At 52.6% G+C, this 26,990-nt stretch overlaps 1 protein-coding gene and 1 pseudogene across 2 annotated transcripts; both read right to left on the bottom strand.

Annotated features, from left to right (window-relative positions):
- Window positions 1-3,162: 3,162 nt before the first annotated feature.
- Window positions 3,163-20,157, bottom strand: NRROS (negative regulator of reactive oxygen species). Of its 2 annotated transcripts, none has more exons than XM_033213183.1 (3): window positions 19,984-20,157; window positions 6,141-6,261; window positions 3,163-5,413 (listed from the first exon to the last, which is right to left on the bottom strand). In XM_033213183.1, exons 2-3 carry the CDS (start codon window positions 6,246-6,248, stop codon window positions 3,443-3,445), a joined length of 2,079 nt encoding a protein of 692 aa, XP_033069074.1. In that variant the 5' UTR covers window positions 6,249-6,261; window positions 19,984-20,157; the 3' UTR covers window positions 3,163-3,442. The 2 variants fall into 2 exon arrangements, with proteins under 2 accessions (XP_033069074.1, XP_033069075.1); XM_033213184.1 differs by lacking the exon at window positions 19,984-20,157 and adding an exon at window positions 16,485-16,836.
- Window positions 18,782-19,515, bottom strand: LOC117084463 (annotated as a pseudogene).
- Window positions 20,158-26,990: the final 6,833 nt, after the last annotated feature.

Consider the following 26,990-nt stretch of genomic DNA (forward strand, 5'->3'; position numbering starts at 1 on the left):
TGTGGGGAAGAGGTCTGTCGGCCTCCGGCAAAGAAGGCCAACAGAGTCCCCGGTGGGGCTCTCGGACGGAGTTCCTGCAGTCCGGACATCCCGACAGGAGTGGAGGACTGAGGAAGGCCGCGCGTGGCGTCCCTCCCGAGCGGCTTTTCTAGGAGTGGGAGGGCACTAGGCGGGGCACGGGCGTGTCAGGGGGCGTTCCGCAGGTGCGACCAGGTAAATCTTGGTCTCTTCAGATTGACATCACCTGGCGCATGCCTAGTTGGTCTGCACCTTCCCGGGTCGCCGGCTGCATTTTCGCGCGCGCGGGAAAAGTTGTGGGGGGAATGAAGAACCCGGAAGTGCACCATCTTGCCTCCGTTCGTCCAAACAGTCCAACCTTTTATTGATAATAGTGATAAAGGGGCGCCGTGGTCTGTCTGGCTACTTCCTGCTGTTAAGGGGCGTTGTTAAGGTCGGGGCCTATGGTTGGTATTTGGACGTACGGATGAAGAATAAAATAAGGCACAGTATTAGTATAGGAATGAGGAATGGAAGCATTTGTTGGAATAGGAGCAAAACCCAGAAGGAAGGTCCCAGCAAGGTTGAGGAGTATGAGATAGTTAAGAAAATTTAGTAAGTTTGAGGCGAGTGGGGGAAAGCCAAACTGATTTCCACTGATTGCTTTCGGTAGGGGCCCTTTTTAGCTGGGAATGAGGAACGAGTGTGCAGAGTAGTTGTTGGCCAGGCAGCAATTAAGGAGTGGAGTTTTTGTGGAGTGGATGGCTTTCCGCTTACTCCTACTACAGAGATATTGGATGGAAGGCTACGTCCAGAGAAGGACGGCAAAACAGAATAGGTAGCCTCGCTGTTGATTAAAAAATTGATTGTCTTACCCGCTACCAGGAGAGTTACCCGCGGCTCGGCGAGGGTGATGAGGGTCCCCGAGTCTCAGCACCTTCAGTTGTCATTGTCGTCCAGATGTAGGAGCTGGAAGGAGCTCCCAGGATCCTGGGAAAGGGGGTCACGTGGAGACGCAGCACCTGTTCTCAGGGTGGGGCAATCAGACTTCCAGTGTCCTCCCTGCTGGCAAGCAGGGCAGGGGGCTGCTGGTGGACGAGGTTAGGACATTCACTGGCCCAATGTCCTGACGCCTTGCACTTATAGCAAGGCTGCGTTGGGGCTCGGGGACCTTGCGGACACCTGTTGGCATAGTGTCCTGCTTTGCCGCACTTATAGCAGGCTCCTTTCGTGGCCTTGGAGTCTGCGGAGTGTGTGCTCTCTGGCCTGGGGTTACGACTGGGCTGTAAAGCCGCTGCTAGGAGCTGTAACTTCTGTTTGAGGCGAGCCTGCCGTCTCCTCTCTGGAGTTATAGACCTTAAAGGCTAATTTAACCAGGTCTTGTATTGGTGTCTGAGGACCATCCTCTACCTTTTGAAGTTTTTTACGAATGTCAGGAACTGATTGAGAAATGAAATAAGACGCCAAAATGGTGGCCCCTGTGGGGGAGGCCGGATCCAACCGGGTATACTGGGTTAGAACCTCAGTCAGTTTAGGGTAGAGGTTAGGATAACCTGGAGGTTATGCCACCTTAGGTCATAGGCCTGACAAAGGTATCTAAATTCCTTTATGTATATGGTAGGATTAGCTGAGAAATCACCTAAACGCTTCTCAATTTTGGAAAGATCGGCCAATGAAAAAGGGACATGTACTCTGACTACCCCCTCCGCCCCAGCCACCTCTCGCAAAGGCGCTAACACTGTAGGAGGGTGTGGGCAGAGATAGGGGACTCAAGACAGCCAGTTGGGGGCCCGGAAGGAGGCACGGGACCGAATGGATTACTAGTAGATAAGGAGGAGGAAGGAGGAGTCTGGGCAGGAGGGGAGGGGGTGGAGAGAGCGGGGAGAGAAGGAGGAGTATAGGGCAGGTCGGGACGAGAGCGTAAGGCCCAAAAGCCTTGTATGTAATTAATTTCAGACCACTTGCCTAGCCACTGGCAGAAATTGCTGAGGTCGATCACGCCACAGTGGAAAGGAAAATTAACCGCTTCCTCCTAAGGTCTTGTTCGACCTGTAAGGTTTTTAAAGTGGCTAGGAGGCACCCTAAGGGGGTGCTCTTTGGAAATTTGGACTGGGGGTTTCCCGTTTGTTTCCTCTTTACTTACACAACGGACACAATGGAAATGGAAGTGGATCTCTGCCTGGCTTCAAAGCGTCCTTTGGAACCAGCAGAGACAGACTGGAGGCTCATGGAGCCAAGGTGGAGATTACCTTCAGGCAGACGTCTCCGTCCTGAACGGGTCTCCCGAGCCACGTGGTGGCTCCCTAGCCACTTGGTGGCTCAAAAGTGGGCCTCGGACCTGCGCAGGATTTCTGGCCGAGGGAGGTAAAGAGGAGACAAGGGCACTTACCCCAGAGAGGCCGATGCTCTTTGGAAATTTGGACTGGGGGTTTCCCATTCGTTTCGGGAGGGCGATAGGCGGGGCACGGGCGTGTCGGGGGGCGTTCCGCAGGTGTGACCAGGTAAATCTTGGTCTCTTCGGATTGACATCACCTGGCGCATGCCTAGTTGGTCTGCACCTTCCCGGGTCGCCGGCTGCATTTTCGCGCGCGCGGGAAAAGTTGTGGGGGGCATGAAGAACCCGGAAGTGCACCATCTTGCCTCCGTTCGTCCAAACACTGGGTTCAAGCAATTCTCCTGTCTCAGCTTCCCGAGTAGATGGGATTACAGGCACAGGCCACCACACCTGGCTAATTTTTGTATTTGTAATAGAGACGGGGTTTCACCACGTTGGCCAAGCTGGTCTCGAACTCCTGACCTCAGATGATCCACCCACCTCCGCCTCCCAAAGTGCTAGGATCACAGGCCTGTTCTGATGGCAGTGGCCGGTCACACAGCAGGTGAGAGGCCACATCTTACGCTCTTACGATCTTACTTCAGACCCTCCGGCTGTGCTTTGAAATTCTTTGTTGTTGTTGTTGTTTTTGTTGTGCTATGGAATCCTTGCCTTGCTGCATCCCCAGGGCACTGACTCACCGTCTCCAGCACACGCTCTTGGAGTTTTTTCCTGTAGGTTGCATTGAATTGTGACCCTTTCGGCTCTGTGGAAGTCACCAAGGGGAGGACATTAAAAAATAATCCAAGGAAAACCACAAAGGAACATTAAACAAATACACACAAGCTGCATTTAATTTAAAAAATATTTATGAGACACGTTGCCTTTTATTTCTATAAAATGTCACCTAATAAATATTGTACCACGATAATAAGGATGAATTATAATGATGGAAAAAGAACTTGGGCGGGGGGCGGGGGGTGGAGATGAGGAATGGAAACATTTTAAATTTTAATTGAAACTTCAATTCGTCAGACTTGGCCTCTGCATCACATCTTGAAAGCCAGCAGAGAAAAGAGAAAACGTCCTGCTGTGTGCAGACCAAGTTCCGAGTCTTGGCACCCAGGCAGGTCAGTAAACGGAGGACCAGCGGCAGCGGCTCTTGATCACCCAAAGCAGAGGCTTCTTAAAAGTGAGGACGATGAGGGTGCAGGCCACCAGCAGGGTGAGGCAGCTGGGGAGGATGAGCACGAGGTAGAGCAGGCCCAGGTCCAGCCGCTCCCACTTACAGTCCTGAGGCACGCCCCCGGGCAGCTCCGCCAGGCGGATGATCTTGGAGGAGAGGTTACAAGTGACCGTGGCCCAGTCGGCCACCATCCGCCCGTGCTGCAGGGCCCCCCAGCCGTCCACCCCACAGCAGTCATATGGATTCTGACTGAGGTAGATGGTCCGCAGACCTCTCGCGAGTTGCTCAGACACAGCCTTCTGGGGCAGGGCTGTGAGCGAGTTTCTACGGAGATCCAGGGTCTCCAGGGCCAGGCTGCCCCCAAACCTTGGGAAGGTGGTCAAGCAATTTCCCGACAGGTCTAAGTCCCTCAGATTCCCAAACCCAGAGAAGTCCAATGCCATAAAGTTGGAGTGGAGGCCCATGTTCCTGAGAGACAGGACCTGTAACATGGGGGCAACATCCCGGAGTGGGGCGAGGCTCCCATTCAGAACCCCCCAATTGCTTGAGAGGTCTAAGTAGGTGAGGGAGGTCCCTTGGAAAGGGCAGTCTGGCAATGCCCCCAGCCCACAGCCCTCCAGAGAGAGGCTCCTTAAAGATGCCATATTCCTGAAATCCACACAGCTAGGGGGGCCCACCCGGTCCGAGGCAGCTGGCAGGGGACAAAGTGAGATCTGATTGTGGCTCATGTCAAGTGTAGTGATGTTCCTGGCATTGGTGAAGAGGCCAGGGGGGACGCCCAGGAGCTGGTTGGAGCTCAGGTTGAACAAGCGCAGGCTGCCCAGGCAGCTGGCGAGCCCTGGAGTCAGGTGCAGCTCCGACAGCTGGTTGTGGCTCAGGTCCAGCTCGGTGAGCGCTCCAGGGGGCTCGTGCTCCCGAATGTGAAGCGTCATCAGGCAATTCTGGTTGAGGTTCAGGTGGGAGAGGGAAGGCATTTTCCTCAGGAAGCCATCTGGCAGGTACTGGAACTGGTTCTGGCTCATGTCCAGGAAGCGGAGATCTGCGAGGTCGCTGGAGGAGAATTCTTCCCAGAGGTTGACGGTGGTGATGTTGGTCACATTGCCGTCCACAAGGAGGAACTGGGCCACCATCTCCCTTGGCGACGAGGTGTTGTACAGGTCCCTGTAGAAGCCCATGTTGTTGTCACGCAGCAGGAGGGTATGCAACTTGCTGTGCTGGGGCAGCAACGGGAAAAACAACAGCTGGTTGTGAGACAGGTCCAGCGTCTCCAGCTCAAACGCAGCCTCTCCCCCGGCGGCGAGGAACCACTCCAGGACATTGTAGCTGACGTTGAGGGACTGCAGCTGTGTGAGCCCAAAGTCCACAATGCAGGGGAGGTTGTTGTAGGCCAGGTTGAGGTGTCTCAGCTCAGTCAGGCCGTCAAAAGCACCTCCCTCAATCTCAAAGATGTAGTTCCTCTGCAAATCCAGCTCCCGGAGACGCTCCAGGCCCTCGAAGACGGAGTCATCCAGCCGCATGATGGTGTTCCTCGCCAGGGACACGGACTGCAGCGAGGAGAGGTTCTGGAGCATGAGGGCCGCCATGTCCTCCGTCAGGGAGTTTGCTGACAAGTCCAGCCTCTGCAGGCCTGGCAGGGTGTGGAGTGCCGCTGCTGTCTCTTTGTAGTTCTCTGAAAGGCAGTTGTCCCCCAGGACCAGGCTACGCAGGTGGCCTTGCTCCTGGAAGGCGCCGCGGCCGATGCATTCCAGGTGGCAGCTGTGCAGGCTGAGGCTCTCCAGGAGAGGGTAAGGCTGGAGGGAGTGATTCCACAGGGCCTTGAGAGGGTTGGCATCCAGGATGAGCGTCCGGGCGTGAGGCGGGAGGCTGCTGGGCACCGAAGCAAGGCTCTGCCCTCGGCAGTCAGTGTCTCCACCCACCTGTGGCCAAACCACACTGGTCAGCAGGGAGGAGGCCCAGAGGCAGGCATTTATGCACAGAAACTTAGTTCACTTATCAGACTGTCCCTGCAACCGCCGGGGATGGCTCCAGGGATGTTCACTTTCAAAGTAGGATAGAAAAGGCCAGGAACAGTGGCTCGTGCCCGTAATCCCAGCACTTTGGGAGGCCGAGGCAGGTGGATCCCTTGAGGTCAGGAGTTCAAAACCAGCCTGGCTAACATGGTGAAATCCTGTCTCTACAGAAAATACAAAAAACTAGCCAGGCGTGGTGGCGGACACCTGTAATCCCAGCTACTTGGGAGGCTGAGGCAGAGAATTGCTGGAACCCGGGAGGCGGAGCTTGCAGTGAGCCGAGATCGTGCCATTGCACTCCAGCCTGGGCGACAGAGTGAGACTCCATCTCAAAAATAAAAAAAGGACTTGAGAGCTTTCACCATCCTGAATTGTACAGGGAAGTAAAGTGGGACTGCAGTGTAGAAGCGAAGAGCCGGGGGCAGTGCTGGGACTGGAGCCAGGGCTCTGAATACCCAGCTCAGTGCTTTTGCTGAACAGGGCTCTACTCTGATTGTGCTAGGCAGGCACAGAGTGATTCAGGCTCCTTCATTCTCTGCCCTTCCTGATGGACAATCCGTCAGCTTTTTCTGAATGGACCAAGCTTTGTCAGGACAGGAGCAACCGACGGATCAGGGTTCAAGGGAAAACTCACCAACTTACAGCCCTGCTGGGAAGCTGCTGTGGCCGTTACACTTCTGTTCCTCCAGTCCACTGTCAAGAAGTGAAAACCCAGGCACAGCCAAAGGGGAAGCAACTCCATCTCAAGAGCAGCCCTGTGGACAGAGAGCAGGGAAGAAGCCGGTCAGAGAAGGCCAGCCCAGAGGGCTTTTGTCTTCTCGGGAGAAGGAGCCAGTTCCAATTTTACGTGGTCTTGGAGCTCGATGGAGCTCACAGCGCCACAGAGGTGCAGCCCACAGGTTACTCAAATACCTCCATTTAGCCAAGACTTCCAGCCTTTCACTGAAACTGTTGACAAGAACTCAATTTCATTTTGCCTCTACCCTTTGATGGACGGGTGGCTGAACACTAAACTTCACTGAGTCCAGCACAGAAGGGAGAAGCATAAGGCTTGAGTAACCAGGCCTCCCGTCACCTGGAGTTTCCCATATTTCGTAATTCTGCTGAAGTGTTCCTGCCTCCAGCTCCGATCGGCCTGATGCATCCCATGAGCTCAGTAAGTCCTTGCTGAGTGAATGAATGAACAATCGGAGAGTGGACTGAGACTGGAAACGGATTGGAGCCTCTGTCCCACAGAGTTACTACTCAGCTGCTGACGTGAGGCTGACCTCTTCGGTTAACTCATTTCACTATGACCCTTTGGAAAAAGAGGTTTGATGTTTTGCCTGGACGGGGGAAAAATGGAGGGGAAAATGAAGAAGAAAACTTTGGATAAAGATGGTTAACGAAACGAGGTTGCCAGCCCTCTTGTCTGGCTGGTGCACACAGAACAGTGGTAATGAGGAGGCTTGAAGGTACACACACACCAGCAGAGATTCAGAACTAAGAGGAGCCAAAAAGGAAACGCAGTATACTCATCACATTTGCCAGGTGAACAAAGGCCCAGAGACACTACTGGAGGTTGTGGATGGCCTTAGCGGCAGCGCTGAGAGCAGCCCCCGAGCTCCCCGAGCTCTGACGAGTGAGCAGGGCAGAGGCTGCACTCACTGCTGCCCTGCTGGGGACCTGACGCCTGGTGCATGCCCCCAGATCTGCATTCTGCATACCCAGCAGCAAGAGCCAGCCCCAGCATTCCGTCTGCCCCCTTCCTTGACACCCACCCGAGGCCCAGTGTCTGCCCTCCCATCTTCTCCTGGGCCAGCGGCACCAGCTCACTCCACCTGCTCGCTCCAGCCACTCAGGGGCCTCCTCTTTCCTTTCTTCACATGCATGTAGGGATTCTGAAGGCTCATTTTACCTTCTTGATCAGATTTGAATGTCCACCAGTGCAAACAGACTAACTGAAGAGCTAAATGAAACGGGTAAGCCAGCTTTCACTTCAGGCCAGGCCAACTCCCCTTACTACAGAGAGAACCTCCAATGCGGAATTCACCAGAACTTGCCAGACACTGGGAATCCCCTTCCAGACCCACTTCTGCCTCTGCACCCACACAGGAATCATTACCCTGTGGCCGGCACAGGGGAGAGAGGGCAAAAGCAGAGCTGCCAGCACCCTTCCCCGCCCCCACGCCCCCGAAACCTGGGATCACCATCACTGCCCACCATGAGATGAGGTTGCACAGTTTCAGATTTAGTAAATTACAAGGCATCATTTCAATGCTAGGTACATCCTTATACCAACAAATTGTCTATCTGACATTCAAATTTCACTGGGCATCCTGAATTTTACTGAGGGAGATGGGGAGATAAGAACCCTCCCTTCCTCCCTGCCCGCCTCTGTCAGGTGTGGGCTGGCACCCACTGCTGTGACTCCGATCTTTCTAGAACAGCCAGCCCTGTATATTGAAGAAATGAATCTAGATGTGTAAGGGGCAAGAGTGCAGGTCCTTCAGTGAGGAGGTAACCTTCAGACTGGAAGGCAAGACAGGCCTCGCATCACACTCAGCAACGGCATTTTAATTTATGGATCATCTAGAATTTTGCAAGTTTAAAATATATCCTCTCCTGGCCGGGCGCAGTGGCTCAAGCCTGTAATCCCAGCACTTTGGGAGGCCGAGGCGGGCGGATCACGAGGTCAGGAGTTCGAGATCATCCTGGCTAACACGGTGAAACCCCGTCTCTACTAAAAAATACAAAAAGCTAGCCGGGCGAGGTGGCTGGCGCCTGTAGTCCCAGCTACTCGGGAGGCTGAGGCAGGAGAATGGCCTGAACCCGGGAGGCGGAGCTTGCAGTGAGCTGAGATCCGGCCACTGCACTCCAGCCTGGGCCACAGAGCAAGACTCCGTCTCAAAAAAAAAAAAAATATATATATATATATAGATATAGATATAGATATCCTCTCTTTCCTCCTAAACTCAGCCAACCAGCCCAGAAAAACTCTTGCTGTGGCCCTGGGTAGCTCCTTCTGGCAGGAAGCCGCAGGCTATCATGGGAAGATGAGGGAATCTGGAACCAAGCAGACTAGAGTTTGAATTCTGCCTCTGTTATTTGTTATTTGTCCTTCAGGAATTCAAAGTCTCCAAGACTCGGAGAATCCACCTACAAAATGGGAGTAATGATAACTATTCCAGAGTTGCATGAGAATAAACCAGTCTCATATATGTGAAAGGGCTTCGTAGCTGTAAAGGTAGTAACGCAATTTTTTTTTTTTTTTTTTTTGAGGCAGAGTCTCGCTCTGTCGCCCAGACTGGAGTGCAGTGGCACAATCTCGGCTCACTGCAAGCTCCGCCTCCCGGGTTCACACCATTCTCCTGCCTCAGCCTCCCGAGTAGCTGGGACTACAGGCGCCCGCCACCTCGCCCGGCTAGTTTTTTTGTATTTTTAGTAGAGACGGGGTTTCACCATGTTAGCCAGGATGGTCTCGATCTCCTGACCTCGTGATCCGCCCGTCTCAGCCTCCCAAAGTGCTGGGATTACAGGCTTGAGCCACCGCGCCCGGCCGTAACGCAATTATTAATTACGACTTGTGAGTTTCAAACACCAGTGAGTCGACTGAGTGCTGGTTGTTCCTGTGTAATCTCCAAGGTAATTCAGCAGCTCCACAAAGTCTAAAATAAAGGCCTGAGTAATGTGGCTGGAAGGATGAATTATACCAACCAGATGTGTAAAAGGTATGCAGGAAGGTTCAATCAAAAACTACATTCATAAATTGCCGAGCAAGGCTAACCTTGGGCACAGATGACTGTGCTGGCTCACCGCAGTCTGTCCCCAGAGCCATGCCTTCCCCTTCCCTGCTGCCCTCGGTGTGGCAGGGCTCTGACTTCTGAAGGCTCTGAATCCCAAACTCTGCTGTCAGCTGACCTCCAGCCGGTTTAGTCAATGGAAGCCACTCCTGGGAGGTCAGAGAGCAGAGGGCAGAAAGAATCCGGGTATTTCTCTCCCTTCCTCTCTGCCTTGGATAGAGACATCCTAGAGTTTCTTCCGCTGACCCCAGGCTCTGGTGACACCACCTCCTCCTCTCTGTTTTTGTTTTTTGTTTTGTTTTTTTGAGACAGAGTTTTGTTCTTGTTGCCCAGGTTGGAGTACAATGTTGCAATCCCGCCTCACTGCAACCTCCGCCTCCCGAGTTCAAGCGATTCTCCTGCCTCAGCCTCCCGAGTAGCTGGGATTACAGGCGTGCACCACCATGTCCGGCTACTTTTTGTATTTTCAGTAGAGATGAGGTTTCACCATGATGGCCAGGCTGGTCTTGAACTTATGACCTCAGGTGATCCACCCACCTTGACCTCCCAAAGTGCTGAGATTGCAGGCATGAGCCACGGTGCCTGGCCTACCTCCTCCTCTCATCCTCACCCTACCGAGTTAGGGTGAGGATAAGAAGCTTCCTGAAGCTGCTCATCACCGTGTTGACTGTGTATTTGCTGATTTGCCTTCTCAGCCTCTTCCATCATGTGTTGCCACTTTCTTGCATTCAATATCCTCTGTTTTATTTTATTTTATTTTATTTTTTTTTTTTTTTGAGACAGAGTCTTGCTCTGTCGCCCAGGCTGGAGTGCAGTGGCCGGATCTCAGCTCACTGCAAGCTCTGCCTCCTGGGTTTATGCCATTCTCCTGCCTCAGCCTCCGAGTAGCTGGGACTACAGGTGCCACCACTTCGCCCTGCTAGTTTTTTGTATTTTTTTTTTTTTTTTTTTTGAGACGGAGTCTCGCTCTGCCGCCCAGGCTGGAGTGCAGTGGCCGGATCTCAGCTCACTGCAAGCTCCGCCTCCCGGGTTCCCGCCATTCTCCTGCCTCAGCCTCCCGAGGAGCTGGGACTACAGGCGCCCGCCTCGTCGCCCGGCTAATTTTTTGTATTTTTTAGTAGAGACGGGGTTTCACCGTGTTAGCCAGGATGGTCTCGATCTCCTGACCTCGTGATCCACCCGTCTCGGCCTCCCAAAGTGCTGGGATTACAGGCTTGAGCCACCGCGCCCGGCCCCTCTGTTTTAAATAAACAGGGCAGTTTCTGTTTCCTGGTTGGACCTTGCCTGAGACAATCATGTGAGAATGGCCATGACCCAGTGCTAAATTAGATGTAATGACTGTAAAGAAATAAAAGCCTTTCAAAATACTGACCACTGAGGTTGAGAAACCCTCTTCCTAGAGTGTGTAGCTGCAGAGAGCTTCCTCAGAGCCATGGCACTGCAAAGAGTCCAAGGTAAACAATCTGCTTGCCGTATCTCCCTGCAAAATTCCGTGACTCATCCCCTGCGAGTACAGGACTTGCTTCCTCTCCTCCCACACATCCTCAGGGCTGAGGGCCACGCCACAGCGCCTGTAGCTGTAAGAGGGCATCTAAGCCAGCACGTGCCCAGCATCCCGGAACAGGTGGAAAGCCCAGGAGCTTCCCGAGGGGCTGCCAGCTGGTGAGTGTTCCTGGGACCCTGAGTTGCCTGTTGCTCCTGTCTTGACAAGGTTCGGCCCATTTGGAACACTGCTGCATTCTAGCTAGTGACGGGACGCTGTGAGTCTCCTCCACAGCCAGCCTTGTCTCTGAAGGTGCGGTGTTGCTTTTTAGGCAGAGAAGACAACATGGTTTTCAGCCTCCAGACCTGGTCATAGTAAGAAAGTGGTAAAAAGATTCATTCATAAAAGCAACATGAATGGAGGTTGTATTCTGCAACCAGAGAACACTGACAGTGAGGAAGAAGAACGTGCAGCCGCTGCAAAGAGTCTCCTTTGTTTTAGAAATTACGTTTCTTTGCGACCAGGTACGGTGGCTCAAGCCTGTAATCCCAGCACTTTGGGAGGCTGAAGCACTTCCAGGGCCCTTTCATGGTGTCCGTAATTTATGCGACCTACCTTCAAATGGCTCAATAAAGATGGTAAAGCAAAATATTACTACTCGGTAAATTTAGCATTGTACTTTCTTTTTCTTTTTTTTTTTTGGAGATGGAGTCTTGCTCTGTCGCCCAGGCTGGAGTGCAGTGGCTGGATCTCGGCTCACTGCAAGCTCCGCCTCCCGGGTTCACGCTATTCTCCTGCCTCAGCCTCCCGAGTAGCTGGGACTACAGGCACCCGCCACGTCGCCCGGCTAGTTTTTTGTATTTTTTAGTAGAGACGGGGTTTCACTGTGTTAGCCAGGATGGTCTCGATCTCCTGACCTCGTGATCCGCCCGTCTCGGCCTCCCAAAGTGCTGGGATTACAGGCTTGAGCCACCGCGCCCGGCCCATTGTACTTTCTTGTAAACTTTTCTGTAAGTTTTAAAGTACTCACATTTAAAAACGAGGAAAATGAAATAAATGTTCCTGAAAACAGAGGTAAAATTATGGGAATCGTTGTCCCCATATTTCCGGGAATTACTAACGTATCTTTTTCAAACACTCTTCTCAGAAAGGTGCTTAGGAAACATTTGTCATGTTAAACATGGAAATACAGGCCGGGCACAGTGGCTCACACCTGTAATCCCAGCACTTTGGGAGTCCGAGGTGGGTGGATCACCTGAGATCAGGGGTTCGAGACCAGCCTGGCCAACATAGAGAAACCCCGTGTCTATTAAAAATACAAAAGTTAGCCGGGTGGCTGGGAGCGGTGGCTCACGCTTGTAATCCCAGCACTTTGGGAGGCCAAGGCAGGTGGATCACCTGAGGTCAGGAGTTTGAGATCAGCCTGGCCAACATGGTGAAACCCCGTCCCTACTAAAAATACAAAAATTAGCCGGGCATAGTGGCAGGCACCTGTAATTCCAGCTACTCGGGAGGCTGAGCCAAGAGAATCACTTGAACCGGGGAGGCGGAGGTTTCCATGAGCTGGGACCCTGCCATTGCACTGCAGCCTGGGCAACAAAGTAGGAGTCCATCTCAAAAAAGAAAAAAGAAAAAAACCGATTGTGATCTTTGGTAAATTAATACATTCCTGTATTTTGAAAAAGTGAATATTCAAATGGTGGATGCATTAACAAGAACCTGAAATTGAGGACTGGAACAGCAGACATTTAGAATTGTGATGTGTGAATTAGAGCTTGTGATTTGCTTCTCTAGCTTTCTCTTAATAATGAATTTGTTAAAATACAGGCAACACAAAGGTTTTGAAATTTTTCCTCCTAAGAACTGTCTCACATCCTGCAGGTAGAACAGAAAATTGGCACGTTTTTTCTGAAGGACAATTTAGCACAATTTATCAAAGACCTTGAAAGTGTGGATTCTCTTTGATTCAATGTCTAGGAATTTATCCTAAGGAAATACAATGTACATAAACATATTTTAAAAGGAGTCTTCATTGTAACATTAGTAATAATAATAACAAAGTGGAAACCATGGAAAGTCCAATAATGGGAGCACTGGCTGAATCACTTATGATGAAACTACATGATAGGAATGACGTGGTGTGATAAAAAAATGCTTTGGTAGCAATATATTGATTGACGCAGAAAGATGTTCATAATGAAATAATATCAAAGAAAGGCAAGTGTAAAGCAGAATGTGTAGTATAATCCCCAAGTTTGCTAAAAGAATATGCAGGCCAGAGAGGTGAAATGAGAGGCGCACGGTGGCGCGGGAAAGGCATGGTTCCCAGGACTGGTTAAACGCAGATCTCCAGTTCCCACCCGAGCCTCGCACTCCTGGTCAGCCTGGGCTCTACTGGGGCTTGTGACAAGGGACTCTCTGGGAATGGAGGAGGCTCTGCCTCCACCTGGAGGGGGATTTAGGGGCCACAGCAACCCTTCTTCCCTTGGGCCCTTCCCACAGCGACTCCAGACAGCCAGTGTGAGGAGCCGGTCTTGAGCACCTCCCTGCTCAGCCCTCATTTCCCCAGGGCCACCAATAAGCCAACTGGCTTCCCTATGTGGTCAGCATCAGCCTGGCAGGGCCAGCAGAGGGCAGTTCACCTTGTCCTGTTCCATGACCACAGGCTGCATCTGGCCACAGGTCTTAAAGAATGCAAACCTGCTCCCACAAGGAGGTGACACCGCGCCCTGGCATGCTGGTGGTGGCTGGGGCTGGGTCCTCGGTGTCACCTTTCTGTAGGAGAGACCCACATAATCTCTGCTGATGGGCACTCAGCTGCATAACGCAGCAGCATCTCATTTCCCTTCAGCATCATGCGTTTGTTCCCGCTGGTCACTTCCGAGGGAGCGACCACCTGCCACCGCCCTTCTCGACACGAAGGAGCAGGTGGCATCTGTGTAGAGGAAGGGACCCTGGGCTGGGGAAGGAGACCTGGGCCCAAGTCTGGCTCCTTCACTCTGGTGGTGGCCATGGAGGACGACACCTGCCTTGCTGACCTCACGGGGTTGTGTCAAGGCTGAATGAGATAGTGTGTGATGAAAGGCTTTGTCAGTGTGAGGGAATGTTTTGGACTCCAGTTCAGTGGGCGGGAGACCCCCACCTCCAAGTCCTCCAAGGCCCGCGGGAGGACACTCCCCCACTGGAGGGGGACAGACACTTTCTATCGTGAGACAAAGTGGTGCATTAATCAAAGGGAAAGCGGAGTTCTTCTGTGCAAACAGCGAGCTGGTGTTGAAGGAAATACAGTGAAGAGAAGGAGCTTTCGTCCCTTCTCCCACCCCTGGGAGCTGCAGCGTGTGGACCCTGGGATGTGCAGGGGGAAAAGAGCACCCAGAGTCCATGGTAGACTGTTGGCGGGAACGATGGGTGATGACAGTGGCTTAGTGGCCGCAGTGGTAAAACAATGAAAATACATCTCCCCACCTGGACTACGTGGTTTCCTTGAGAACGTGTACAACTGAAGAATGCAATGATACGGATTCCTGACAAGAGGCCAATTCAAAGGTCAACTCAGTGGTGTTCGAGGTCTGCATAATTGCTCCCAGATCCTGTCCGGGCTCTTCACTGTGACAGCTCACGCTTACTGAGTGCTCACCTTGGAACATGTGCTATACCAGGTGCTTTACGTATAATTCCCACAAAAATCCTAGCAGGTAAATGTCATCCCCATTTCACACTTGGTCAATGGAGGCTCACATAGGTTTAGGCCATGTAGCTAGAGAATGTTAGAGCCACAATTCAAACCCGGGTCTGTGACTTCTGCATCAACTCAACCTCAATACCGCAAGCCCCAGCCACCCTGGGATGCCTGCAATCCTTGACTAAATCACGCATGCCCACATACTCTTTCCTCTGTGGGAAAGGCTCTTTCTCTGGTCTCGTCCACCTACAAAGCTCTGTTCATCCTTCCAGGCTCAGTGCTGGTATCACCTCCTCATCACAAACGAATAGTTCAGTGGAGCAATAATCCGGCAATTCATATGACAGTGTATTTCAGGTAGTTACTGTTCCAATGGAAGTTTTCTAATTTCTTATTATTTGGTTTTTATGATTATAACAAGGAATGTGAACAGTTACTAGGTACTGTTAGTCATTTAGCTTTTCCCCAACAACATACTATCCATCTATCTATCCTTCTGTCCATCTTTCTTTCTTCTTTTTTTTTTTTTAGAGGTCTCGCCATGTTGCCCAGGCTGGAGTGCAGTAGTTATTCACAGACGGGATTGCAGCACACTACAGCTGCAGGCTCCTGGCCTCAAGTAGTCCTCCCACCTAAGGCTACCGAGTAGCTGGGGCTACAGGCACACACGCTGCATTTCTTTCTTTTTTTTTGAGACAGAGTCTCACTCTGTCACCATGCTGGAGTGCAATGGCACGATCTCCACTCACTGCGACCTCCACCTCTGGGATTCAAGAGATTCTCCTGCCTCAGCCTCCTGAGTCGCTGGGATCACAGGCACCAGATCAGCATAGATCACCATCACATCTGGCTAATTTTTGTATTTTTAGTAGAGATGGGGTTTCACCATGTTGGCCAGGCTGGTCTCAAACTCCTGACCTCAGGCGATCTGCCCGCCCTGACCTCCCAAAGTGCTGGGATTACAGGCGTGAGCCACTGTGTCCAGCCTCATTGTGCATTTTGAAGTACATTGCATCACTGATACACTTTCCTCTAAATATTTCAGAATGCATATCAAGTGATTTAACTTTTTTTTTTTTTTGAGACAAGGTCTCGCTCTGTTACCCAGGCTAGAGTGCAGTGGTATGAACTTGGCTCACTGCAACCTCCGCCTCCGGGGTTCAAGCGATTCTCCTGCCTCAGCCTCCCGAGTAGCTGTGCCACGCGGTGCCTGATATTCTGAACAGCTGCCTGAGTGCATCATGGGACCATGGCCTTCTGTGGAGGCGAAGCAAGATGGGGCTGTCAGAGGCCTTCTAAAGGAGCCAGAGAGCCTCGGAGAAAACTGGGGATTTGGAAGGAGATGACAAGCCGAATGGAAGCATCAGTTTAAGGACCTGAGGAAGGGCCCAATGACCTAGAACAAGAGAAAGGCCACTGGGGGAGGCCTGTGAGGAGGTCTCAGGGTGCCAGGCTGGCTGCTGACCGGGAGGCCACTAACTTGCTGAAGTTGAAGGAGGTGGTCCAGGGCCAGGCACGGAAAGCCCCACTCCCCACTGAGCCTGCAGGGCCGAGGGAAAGGGCTCAGCCTTGGTGTCTGAGGACCACGGAGGGTGACTCTGCAGGGCCAAGGGAAAAGGCTCAGCCCTGATGTCTGAGGACCACGGAGGGGAGACACTGGAAGGGCAGAAGAGATCTCAGGGATCAGGGCTGGACCAGGAGAGGAGTGAATGACAGGAGGATCAGCAGGAGTCCATGTGCAGTTGACATCTCAAATGGAGTGACATGAGCTTAGGAGAACACGATATGTACCCCAGGGTGAGCCCCTGCCAGCCACTGTGGGTGTGAGGCTGCCTCAGATACTCAGGTCCTGTTTGAGAACAGACAGGTGAAAAGACGGAGCCTTATGTGCTCTCTCCTGGGAGAAATCCCTCCCAGTCCTTCTCTTTCTTGGAGGTGGCTGCAGAAAGTTGTTTGGTGCACATGGCGCAGCACCTGCCTTAGGCAACCTTTTGGGTTGGGGCTGGAGGAGGTGAGTCCCTGTGACCTCACCAGGCTTTGCGGCCGCACGGAGCCCATCCAGTACCAGCCGCTCCTCGTGCCCAGCTCGTGGGTGAGGACCACGACAAGGTTCCACTTCCTCCTTTCTTCACTCTGTTCAGTCTAAAATCCCTGAGGCATTAAAGTGAGAAAAGGCACCTTGGTTTGGTCTCAGCACCTGACTCCAGTCGCTCTGGAAACTGGTTGGTTTCGCCTCCTCACATTCATTTCTCCTTCTGGTAACAAGTCCTCAATTCCCCTTTGAGAAAATCACCCCTTTCTTTCCTTTTTTCCTTTAGAAAATATTTAATTGTAGTAAAATACACAAAACATGAAAGCGATTATCTCTTTTTTTTTTTTTTTTGAGACGGAGATTTGCTCTTGTCGCTCAGGCTGGAGTGCAATGGCACGATCTCAGCTCACTGCAACCTCAGCCTCCAAGGTTCAAGGGATTCTCCTGCCTCAGCCTCCTGAGTAGCTGGGATTACAGGCACGCACCACCATGCCCGGCTAATTTTTGTATTTTTAGTAGAGACGGGGTTTCACCATGTTGGCCAGGCTGGTCTCGAACTCCTGACCTCAGGTGATCCGCCCGCCTCGGCCTCCCAAAGTGCTGAGATTGCAGGGGTGAGCCACCGCGCCCGGCCAAAAGTGATCATCTTAACCGTTTTTAGGTGTACAAGTCAATAGTGTTAAGTACACTCACACTGTTGTGCAACCAACCCCCTTCCTTTCTTAAAAAGTCTGCGTATGTTGGGGTCTGATCCCAGCTCCTGGTTCCGGGGTGGGGCCTATGAATAAGGCTGGGCCCGTGAGAGCAACTCCATTTTCCTAACACACGCTCATCATAAAAGCCAAGCCCATGAGACTCAATCCAAGGGCAGTTGCTAGAACTCATGGAAAGGAGACTTGCTCTTTCTGTTTCAGATACCAAGCCAGTGGGGATATAGTTGGAGCTGCAGGCAGCCATCTTGGCCACCAGCTCCAGGACTTGCCTGGTAATGAGGCCCACAGAGAGGAAGGCAAAGCTGAGGAACGGAGACAGATGGATTCCTGGCAATGCTGTTTGAGCATTTGGACTCAGCCATGCCTGAAACTATTGCCCATACACTTTTCAGTTATTTGAAACAATAAATCCTTCTTTTTTCTTCTTTTCTTTTTCCTGAAGCATATTTGCGTTGGTTTTTTTGTCATTTGCAATCAAACCAGTCTCAGAATCTGATCCTTGAACTTGGGTTTACCGTTGCATGTGGGGCTTATAAGATCCAAGCACTGATGTCCTTTTTCCTTCACCGCTCTGAGCTTGCAGAAATAACCACCTAACCTAGCCCTGAGCCTCATCACAGACTGATCACATGACATTTGTTTCATGATGGAGTTGAGAAAAATGGTGTGGCAGGAAAGTGAGTACAAGAAACAGGTTCTACCAAAAGCAAAAAAAATGATAAATGTTTGTCCCTGATGTGTAATGACACCTCAACAAGCATCAGTGAGTGCAGACACCTGTAAGTATGTTATAGACACAGCATGTCCTAAGAAAGACAGTGCTTTCAGTCATGGTTGAAAGTCCACCCTCTCCTAACTTCTGAGGCTCTGAAACGGATCTGAGCATGATGCGAGGCACAGTCATTGTCCATACGAGAGTCTGTGCACACTTTGTAGTGTGGACACACACCGCAGCCAGAATGCAGGTTGTCATCAGTACTAGCATCTCTCTTCCAAAAGAGTCAAGACCAGAGACAGAAAGGTCAATGTATTCTTAATGCCCAGAACAAAGATACTAGGCGTCTACTCTCTGTTTTGGAGTCTACCAAGTTATGTCTCATCATCAAAGAGCAGGATCTCTTGGAAGATGAATTTAAAAACTATGAGAGATTATGTTTATATGTGTTTTCATGAAGTTTCCATGAGGGTGCTCATTAGATGAAAGCTGGGTGTGGTGACGCATGCTCACACTCCCGGCACTTTGGGAGGCCAAGGCAGGAGGATTGCTTGAGCCCAGGAGTTCGAGACCAGCCTGGGCAACATAGCAACATCCTGTCTCTACAAAAAAATTTTTTTTTAATTAGCTGGCATGGTGGCGTGCATCTGTTTCCCTAGCTACTCAGGTGGCTGAAGCAGGAGGATCATTTGAGCCCAAGAGTTTCAGCCTGTGATCTGTGATTGTGCCACCGTACTCCAGTCTGGGCAACAGAGCAAGAGCCTGTCTCTGAAAATAAATAATTTTTTTTAAAGTGTCTTCTTTGTGAAGCTGAGTTATTATTATTATTATTTTTAAACCTAAAGGCAGGAGTTAAAGGTTTTTTCCTGGGCCCATGATTCTATAATCTTCAGGAACTATCAGGCATACACATTCAAACCTGAGGGTGTGTGAGGAGAATAAATATGTATTGTATGTAAAGCCCAGCAACCCCCCAGCATCCACAGGAACAGTCTGTGTGTCACAGCCACAGGTAAGGAGCACACAGGAAAGCACGGAGGGCCAGCTCCATAGACTCTGAGTGTTTCCAGCATCCAGACTCCTAACAGGCTGTACCCATCACGAAGAAGCCTCCAGTGGGGTCCCCGCAGCCCCTCCGGAAGCACAGCAGCCCCGACCAGCCCCCTCCAGAGGCTCCATTCTTAGGACCCCAACCTGGCCCCTCCAGTCCCAGCCACCAACTGGCACGTGTTCACCTTGTCTCAGAGGCAGCACAAAGCCACACCGGTGGCTCCTTCTTTCCCTCTAGCTCCTGGGTATGTGGGGAAGTAGGCTGACCCTTCAGAAGCCGGCCCACATGGAGAGGCCAGGAGGGCCACGGAAGAGCATCCTAGTCTGAGTCGCCCTCCTGTTAGTTTCCCTCTGATAAGCTATGGATCTAAGGCTAGGCTAGGATCCAAGTCACAGAGCCCCAGTGACTCTCCCAAGGACAAACCGTCTGTGGGGGAAGGGGCTTTGCACATCTTCACAGCTGTATCCCCAGGGCCTTGGACAGGCCTGGCACGTGGACGGAGTCTGTGAATAGGTGTAGCTGTTAACCCGCCCTAGCGTCTTCATCTATGAAACAGTGGTTCTCAGTCCACGTTGTGGGACAGGAAAGGAGAGCCCAGCGCTCAGCATGCTGAGTGTGCACAGAGCGGTCCCATCACATCCAGTCGCCCAGTCCAGGGAGGGAGCATCGCTGTCCCCATTTTGCAGATGAGAAAACGGAGGCTCGGAAACCGTAACTGTCTGCTCACACGCTCCCTGCAGAGCCAGGACTCAAACCCACGTCTGAGTCTGAAGCCCTCGTGGTTTCCACTACACCGCACCCGCTTTTCAGCTCTAAGTGCTCCTGGAGGGAGGAATCTCCGCCTCCACCCGGAGCTGCGCCCCCACGCCCAGCGCAGCAGCGCGGCGCCTGGATGCGGCCACAGCTTCCTCCTCGGCCCCGAGCTGCGGGCCGCGGACGCCGACCTCCCGCCGCCCCACCTCGCTGGAGCTCGCCCACCTGAGAAGTCCCCGGGGACGCCCCACGCAGGAAATACTCACGGCTCCCGCAGGCGCAGGCGGCTCCGCGGGGCGCATCCTCTCCGGGCTCCGGCCTCCTCGAGAGCAGCGAACGCGGGGCTGGGCGACCTCCCTTCTGTGGGGCATCAGATTATTTTAGCACCAGCGGAAGGAACCGACGGAAACTGAAGTCACATGGAGAGCGGGCTGCCGGGCGACTCAGCACAGGCGCCTCAGACCCGGCTTCTCAGAGGGAACCGCGCCGCGCGGGGGATGGGCGGGCTGCGGGGAGCGCCCGGACACCTGCACCTGCCGGCCTGGCGGCCACGCAGCGGGGACGTGTAAGTGACTTTCCCGCGACGCTCACCGGGCTGCCCCGGCTTTCCTGCCTTGGCGCCTCGCTGGGGTGGCCGGCTGGGGGACCCTCGCCTGGGGGGTCTGCTGACCCCGAAACTTTTCTACCAGCTTCCAGCCAAGGACCAAGCTGAGGCCGACCTTGGGAAGGGCAGCGCAGTTGTAACGGGGGCAGCCCGCCGTCTGCCAGGGTTGGCCACTCAGCCAGTCTGTCTTTTTATCCAGTCAGCTGGTCCTTGTGGATCATCTCCTTGATGGACCCTCCCTGTGTTAGAAAGAAGGGGAATTGCTTTGTCGGGGACTGTCGGAGAGTGCCACGAGCTTCTCGATCACAGACTGCATGGATGGGTTTTTTTGCACCTGACGTGTACAAAGTTCCCTGCCAGCTCTTGCCGGTAATTCAAAGGAATAAGAAAATTGATCATATAACCACCATCGAAGGGGCGCCAGACACTGTGCTAAGAGCTTTACATGCATTATCCCAGCGCTCCGGGTCTTGAGGAACTACTGTTGCCTAGAGAAGGTGAAATGCTTAGTGTCTGCTGCATGCAGAGTGAGTGACGTGGACCACAACACTCAGGGGCTCAGACAAGGGACCTCCAGTTCTGATCTCTCACTCCCCTTCTAAACTGCAACGTTGAAGTATCCTGCAGGATTGGGTGCCTCTCCTGTAGCCTGTGATTTGTGACTGTGTGTAGCACTGTCCATCCTAAGAGAACAGGAGCAAGTCCTTTTCGCTCCAAACATCCCGCACATCCTCTCTGCTTTCTACTATATTCACTCATGGCCGGGCACAGAGGCTCGGGCTTGTAATCCTGGCATTTTGGGAGGCCAAGGCAGGCCGACCTCTTGAGTGCCTGGGTAACATACTGAGACCCTGTATGTACAAAAAATTTAAAACTTAGCCAGACCTGGTGGCACGCACGTGTAGTCCCAGCTATTTGGGAGGCTGAGGTGGGAGGATCACCTGAGCTCAGGGAGGTTGAGGCTGCAGTGAGCTGAGATCATGCCATTGCGCTCCAGCCTGTGCGATACAGCGTGACCCCGTCTTTAAAAAAATAAAAATAATTAAAAAAATAAAACATTCTCTCATAATGGTAATAACAATGACACCAATGAAAAAGCTAAAGATCGAATTGTCACAAACCCAGGTGCCTGATTCAGGCCTCTTTCTCTCCGGTATGCACATTCTCTACTCCATGTCTTTTGTGTCTACCAATCTGTTGATAACTCCCCAATTTTAATCTCTAGCTCCAACATTCTCTTCCACAAGAGAAGATCCAGAAGATCCAGACTTGCTTTTTTAACTCTTTACTGGTCAATCAACTACTATATGTCCCAGAGTCACCACAACATGATGTATCCCAAACTCAACTCTCTTTTTTTTGACAGAGTTTCACTCTGTCACCTAGGCTAGAGCAGTGGTGCGATTTCAGCTCACTGCAACCTCTGCCTCCCGGGTTCAAGTGATTCTCCTGCCTCAGCCTCCCAAGTAGCTGGAATTACAGGCACCCACCACCACACCCAGCTAATTTTTGTATTTTTGGTAGAGATGGGGTTTCACCATGTTGGCCAGGCTGGTCTCAAACTCCTGACCTCAGGTGATCCGCCCACCTCAGTCTCATGGAGTCCTGGGATTACAGGCATGAGCCACTGTGCCTGGCCCCAAACTCAACTCTTATCCTTTGTCCCAACAGTTTCTCTCCTGTATGGCTGTCACACTTTACGGTATATTTCAGCCCAGGCAGCCCAGCTCTCACAGACTTCATCCTTCATATCCAATTGACCACAAATTCCTGCTGATTCTAGCTCAGAAATGTTTCTGGAATCAAGCCCTGCTCTTCGTCCTTAGGCTGTTGCGCTAGACCTCATCAGCTCACGTCTGGACCACTTTCATAGCCTCCTGAAACTGGCTCCCCGCCCCCTAATCTCGTCCCTCTCCAATGTCGGCTCTACCCAGCAGCCACGGGCATCTTTCTAAAATGTGCATTGGGTCATCTCACTCTCTGCTTAAGCCCTTTTACAGGCTTCAGCAGGTTCAGGGGTTCCTCCTGAATGCCTAAAGACTGGCAGGTGGGTCCAGGTACCCCATTCCCTCCGCATCCCAATAATTCCCCTTTGATATGTTTTATACATTGGCATTCTCTATAGAATTTCTTTTGAGAAAGGCAGCTGCTACCCCTCAAAAAAATCTAGTAAACCAATGGTCTTATTCTTTTTAATTCTTTTTTTCTGAGACAGGGTCTCACTCTGTTGCCTAGGCTGGAGTGCAGTGGCATCATCAAGGCTCACTGCAGCCTCAACCTTTGGGCTCCGGTGATCCTCCTACCTCAGCCTCCTGAGTAGCTGGGACCACAGGCACACACCACCATGTCTTTTGTAGTTTTGGTAAAGACAGGGGTCTCACCATGTTATCTGGGCTGGTCTCAAGCAATCTGCCCACCTCGGCCTCCCAGAGTGCTGGAATTATAGGTGTGAGCCACTGCACCTGGCCCCAGTGGTCTTGAGGGATGTGTAGAGACAAGCCAGTTGGTTGGCAACACCAGCAGCCCTCCGCTAGTCTAGCAGCATGCTGGCTCAGTGGGTGGAAGCCTGGACGTCCAGCTGAAACCAACACAGATTCCAGCTGAAAGCAGAACATGCCAGCAAGGCTGGAAGCCTGACTGCACAGCTCTGGATCCTCCAACTTGGTTGTGAGCTCTGGGCTCCCTGCTCACTGTGCTTTTCGAGGCAGAGGAGACCAGAGTGCTTCTTGTCCAGTGCAACCCTGGTGCATCCAGCCTGCTTGCCCTGGCCAAGCTCACCCCTCCACAGGATCATGAGAATTTCTGGGGGGCCATGTGCCTCTTTCTTTGAGCCTGCTCCACATATTAGGGTGTTTGCTTTATTCCACTCAACAGGAATAAAGCAAGTATAGTAGTAAGCAGCACAGCAGCATCTCTGAGATCCAAAGTGAAAGCAAGAAACCAGGCACCTCCTGGCTGGAGGAGAAAGTCCAGATGCCTCATTCAGCCTGAGCTCACCTCCAGCCTCTCTTTACAACTACCACCCACACTTCATGATCACTGCACACATGACCTGCAAGTGGGTTCACCCAGCCCGAGCTGCTCACTATTTCCCCGAACACAGAACAAACGCTCCCCACTCTCTAGTCTCTCTGCCAGAGGGTTCCCTTCTTTGGAATGGCCTCTTCTGCCCACCCCAACCCTCCCCATCCCAAAGGCATGGCTTGGACTTCCCTCCTCCGTGAAGCCTTCTCCATCCCCTCCTCCATGAAGCCTTCCCCACTGCAACTGCCACCTTGTCCTCTGAACATACGGTGCCAGCGTCCCCAGTATCCACTGGCCTCATGACATCTCTTGTGTTGTGATTTAATTTTTTGGACTTCTGTCTTGTTTCCACAACTGCACTACAAACTTTTTCTTCTTTTGAGACAGAGTTTCGCTCTTGTTGCCCAGACTGGAGTGCAATGGCACAATCTCAGCTCACTGCAGCCTCCGTCTCCTGGGTTCAAGCAATTCTCCTGCCTCAGCCTCCCAAGTAGCTGGGATTACAGGCACCTGCCACCACTTCCAGCTAATTTTTCGTATTTTTAGTAGAGATGCGTTTCACTATATTGGCCAGGCTGGTCTTGAACTCCTGACCTCAGGTGATCCACCTACCTTGGCCTCCCAAAGTGCCGGGATTACAGGTGTGAGCCACCATGCTTGGCCTACTACAAAGTTTTGGAGGCAGGGGTCATGTGTTATTCCAAAAAATATAGTGTTTTATGCACATAAAGGGGCTTGGTGACTATTTGCTCAAAGAAAGGAGGAGGCCGGGCGCGGTGGCTCACGCCTGTAATCCCAGCACTTTGGGAGGCCAAGGTGGGTGGATCACCTGAGGTCAGGAGTTCAAGACCAGCCTGGCCAACATAGTGAAACCCTGCCTCTATTAAAAATACAAAAAATTAGCTGGGCGTGATGGCACATGCCAGCAATCCCAACTACTCGGGAGGCTGAGGCGGGAAAATTGCTGGAATCTGGGAGGTGAAGGTTGCAGTGAGCCGAGATCGTGCCACTGCACTCCAGCCTGGGCAACAAAAGTGAAACTTCATCTCCAAAAAAAAAAAAAAAAGAAAAAAAAAGAAAGGAGGAGGAAAGAAACGAAGAAAGGGAAGAAGGAAGGAATGATGGCAGTCAGCCTGCATTGTCTGTATAATTCTCTAGCTGTTGCCCTCTGCGGGTGTGGGGATCTCTTTTCTTTCTTAAACTAAGCCTCATAAGAGTTTGTCACTTGTGGGACTTCTCAGCCTCCCAAGAAGATCAAAAGGAGCCTTGGCTTCTGCCCTTGACCCCCACCCCTGACTGCTTTTCCAGAGGGTAACCTATTCGAGACCAGGGGTGGGGGGCTACAGCCAGACTGTGAGAGGAGACACAACTCAGTGTGCAAGGGAGCTATGGGAGGAGCTGGAGCTGCTCCCACCCCAGACAGGTCTGTGAGAGAGGAGCAGAGGGATTGCACCTAAGCAGTGGAGCCATGGGGACCTGGAACTGGTGGCTCATCCGGGGCAAAATCATGGTCCTCTCGCTCGTGCCTCTGGGATTCTCCACTGTGCTGTGGGCACTCAGCTGCTGGCCACACACAGGTCCTTCACCTTGGTGGCGGGGCCTGGCTCAGCAGTGAGCTAGAGCCTTTCCCACTTCTCCAGCCCCCACTTCTCCCAGCCCCCACTTCTCCCAGCCCCTACTTATCCCAGTCCCCACTTCTCCAGCCCCCACTTCTCCCAGCCCCACTTCTCCCAGCCCCTACTTATCCCAGTCTCCAATTCTCCAGCCCCCACTTCTCCCAGCCCCACTTCTCCAGCCCCCACTTCTCCAGCCCCCACTTCTCCCAGCCCCCACTTCTCCAGCCCCCACTTCTCCCAGCCCCCACTTCTCCAGCCTCAGCACATGGCAGGGAGGGGATTTCCTTTGGGGCCTTAACTGGGAATTGTTCTCTTGCCCCACGTCAGCTGGCTCCTGGGGGAGAGTGTTCAGTAGTTTCATTTCCCTCATTTGGAACGAAGTTTTTAAGAACCAAGAATTAAAACCGGAAAGAGGAGAGTCCACCGCCCACACTGGTACCATTCAACGCCTCATGATGCCTGTCCTGGAAAAGTGGAGGGGTCAATGCAGAGGCCGAAGGCAGTGCGGAGGTGGGGGTGGGGCTGGGGGCTCTTCCTGGCAGGTTTGCTCCTCCTGGAGGAAGCGGCGGTCTCCTAATCCTGAGATCAGCTCCTCTGGCTCCCTGCTGCCCACGGCCTCCCTCAGCCACTGACTCCGGTGACTGACCTCAGTGGGGACACTGCCTCTTCCTGTCCTGAAACACGGACAGGATCAACCTATGATCAGAGTTCAGGTGGTGCAAAGACAACATGGACGTGTCCTGTCTGTGCCAGGGCGTGCAGCGGGACAGCGAGGGGAAGGGGCACCCACGACGAACCATGTTCTGGTCTAGGGCAGAAAGGACCATGGGAAACATGGGCATGCGGTGCTGGGAGAGTCCTGGGAGGGGGAGGGCACGAAGGGCACAGCCGCTGGGACAGTACAGCCTAAACTTTCTGGAAGTGTGCACTGGACCCTCCTGGGGTGGGACCTGGCATGGGGTGGGACACTAAGGATCCGACAAGGAAAATGAGGCCATGCCAAGGAGGAGGCTGCAGGGGGATGACAGCCTCTCTTTGTGCCTCGACAGGACTTTGTTGCTGGCTCTGTCCAGCATTTCCCATGGGGCGTCCCAGCTCATCTGTGCAGTTATGCCTTCCCCCTGGTCAGCGAGTCCTGTCAGGCAGGGCCTCTGGCTTGTTCATATTTGTATGTATCCTCAAGAACACTCAGTCTAGCACCTGGTAGGGGCTAAGCACAGGTTTCTTAAATGAATGAAGGCTGAAGTGTCATTTGCTCTAGAGCCGTTGCAGAGGTTGAGGACTTACTCATTTGTGGTCATTGACAAGTCCTCTTTCTTTTCCTCTTTTTTTCTTTCTTTTCTCTCTTTCTTTCTTTTTTTTTTTTTTTTTTTTGACAGAGTTTCGCTCTTGTTGCCCAGGCTGGAGTGCAATGGCAGGAGCTCGGCTCACTGCATACCTCTGCCTCGCGGGTTCAAGAGATTCTCCTGCCTCAGCCTCCCAAGTATCTGGGATTGCAGGTGTGCACCACCACGTCCGGCTAATTTTTGTATTTTTAGTAGGGACGAGGTTTCACCATGTTGTCCAGGCTGGTCTCGAACTCCTGACCTTGGGCGATCCGTCCGCCTCGGCCTCCCGAAGTGCTGGGATTACAGGTGTGAGCCACCACGCCCGGCCGAGAAGTCCTTTTTCATAACTGGTGAATATAAATCCCGGAGTCCTTCCCACAGGCCCAAGGCCCTGTATGATCCGGGCCCTTCCCTGCTCCCTCTGACTTGACGCCCCATGACTCTGCTCCTCACTCTGCAAAAAGCCTAACACCCTCCGGCAGCTCCCCACTGGAGCCAACTCTGGCACAGAGCGTTCCTCATTGCTCTTTCCTCGGCCCCACTGCCCCTCCGCCAGATACCCAAGCAAAAGCAGGAAAGTGGTGGAGTCCTAGAACCGGGAGGGCGCGGGCTGGGGGGTCAGCTGCAGGTTCCTGAGACGCGGGAGAGGAGGAAGAGCGAACCCCGCCCGCAGGCGCGTTGGCAGCGAGCGGGGCAAGGTG

This window comes from Trachypithecus francoisi, unplaced genomic scaffold, assembly GCF_009764315.1.
Source record: "Trachypithecus francoisi isolate TF-2019V2 unplaced genomic scaffold, Tfra_2.0 Lachesis_group0, whole genome shotgun sequence".
NCBI lineage: Eukaryota > Metazoa > Chordata > Mammalia > Primates > Cercopithecidae > Trachypithecus > Trachypithecus francoisi.

Bases quoted from the DNA above. Each gene is read 5' to 3' on its own strand.
- NRROS (XM_033213183.1), bottom strand. From the start codon at position 6,248: ATGGAGTTGCTTCCCCTTTGGCTGTGCCTGGGTTTTCACTTCTTGACA. The intron at 5,414-6,140 runs GTGAGTTTTCCC...GTTTGGCCACAG, and splicing joins CCCAGCAGGGCTGTAAGTTG to GTGGGTGGAGACACTGACTG.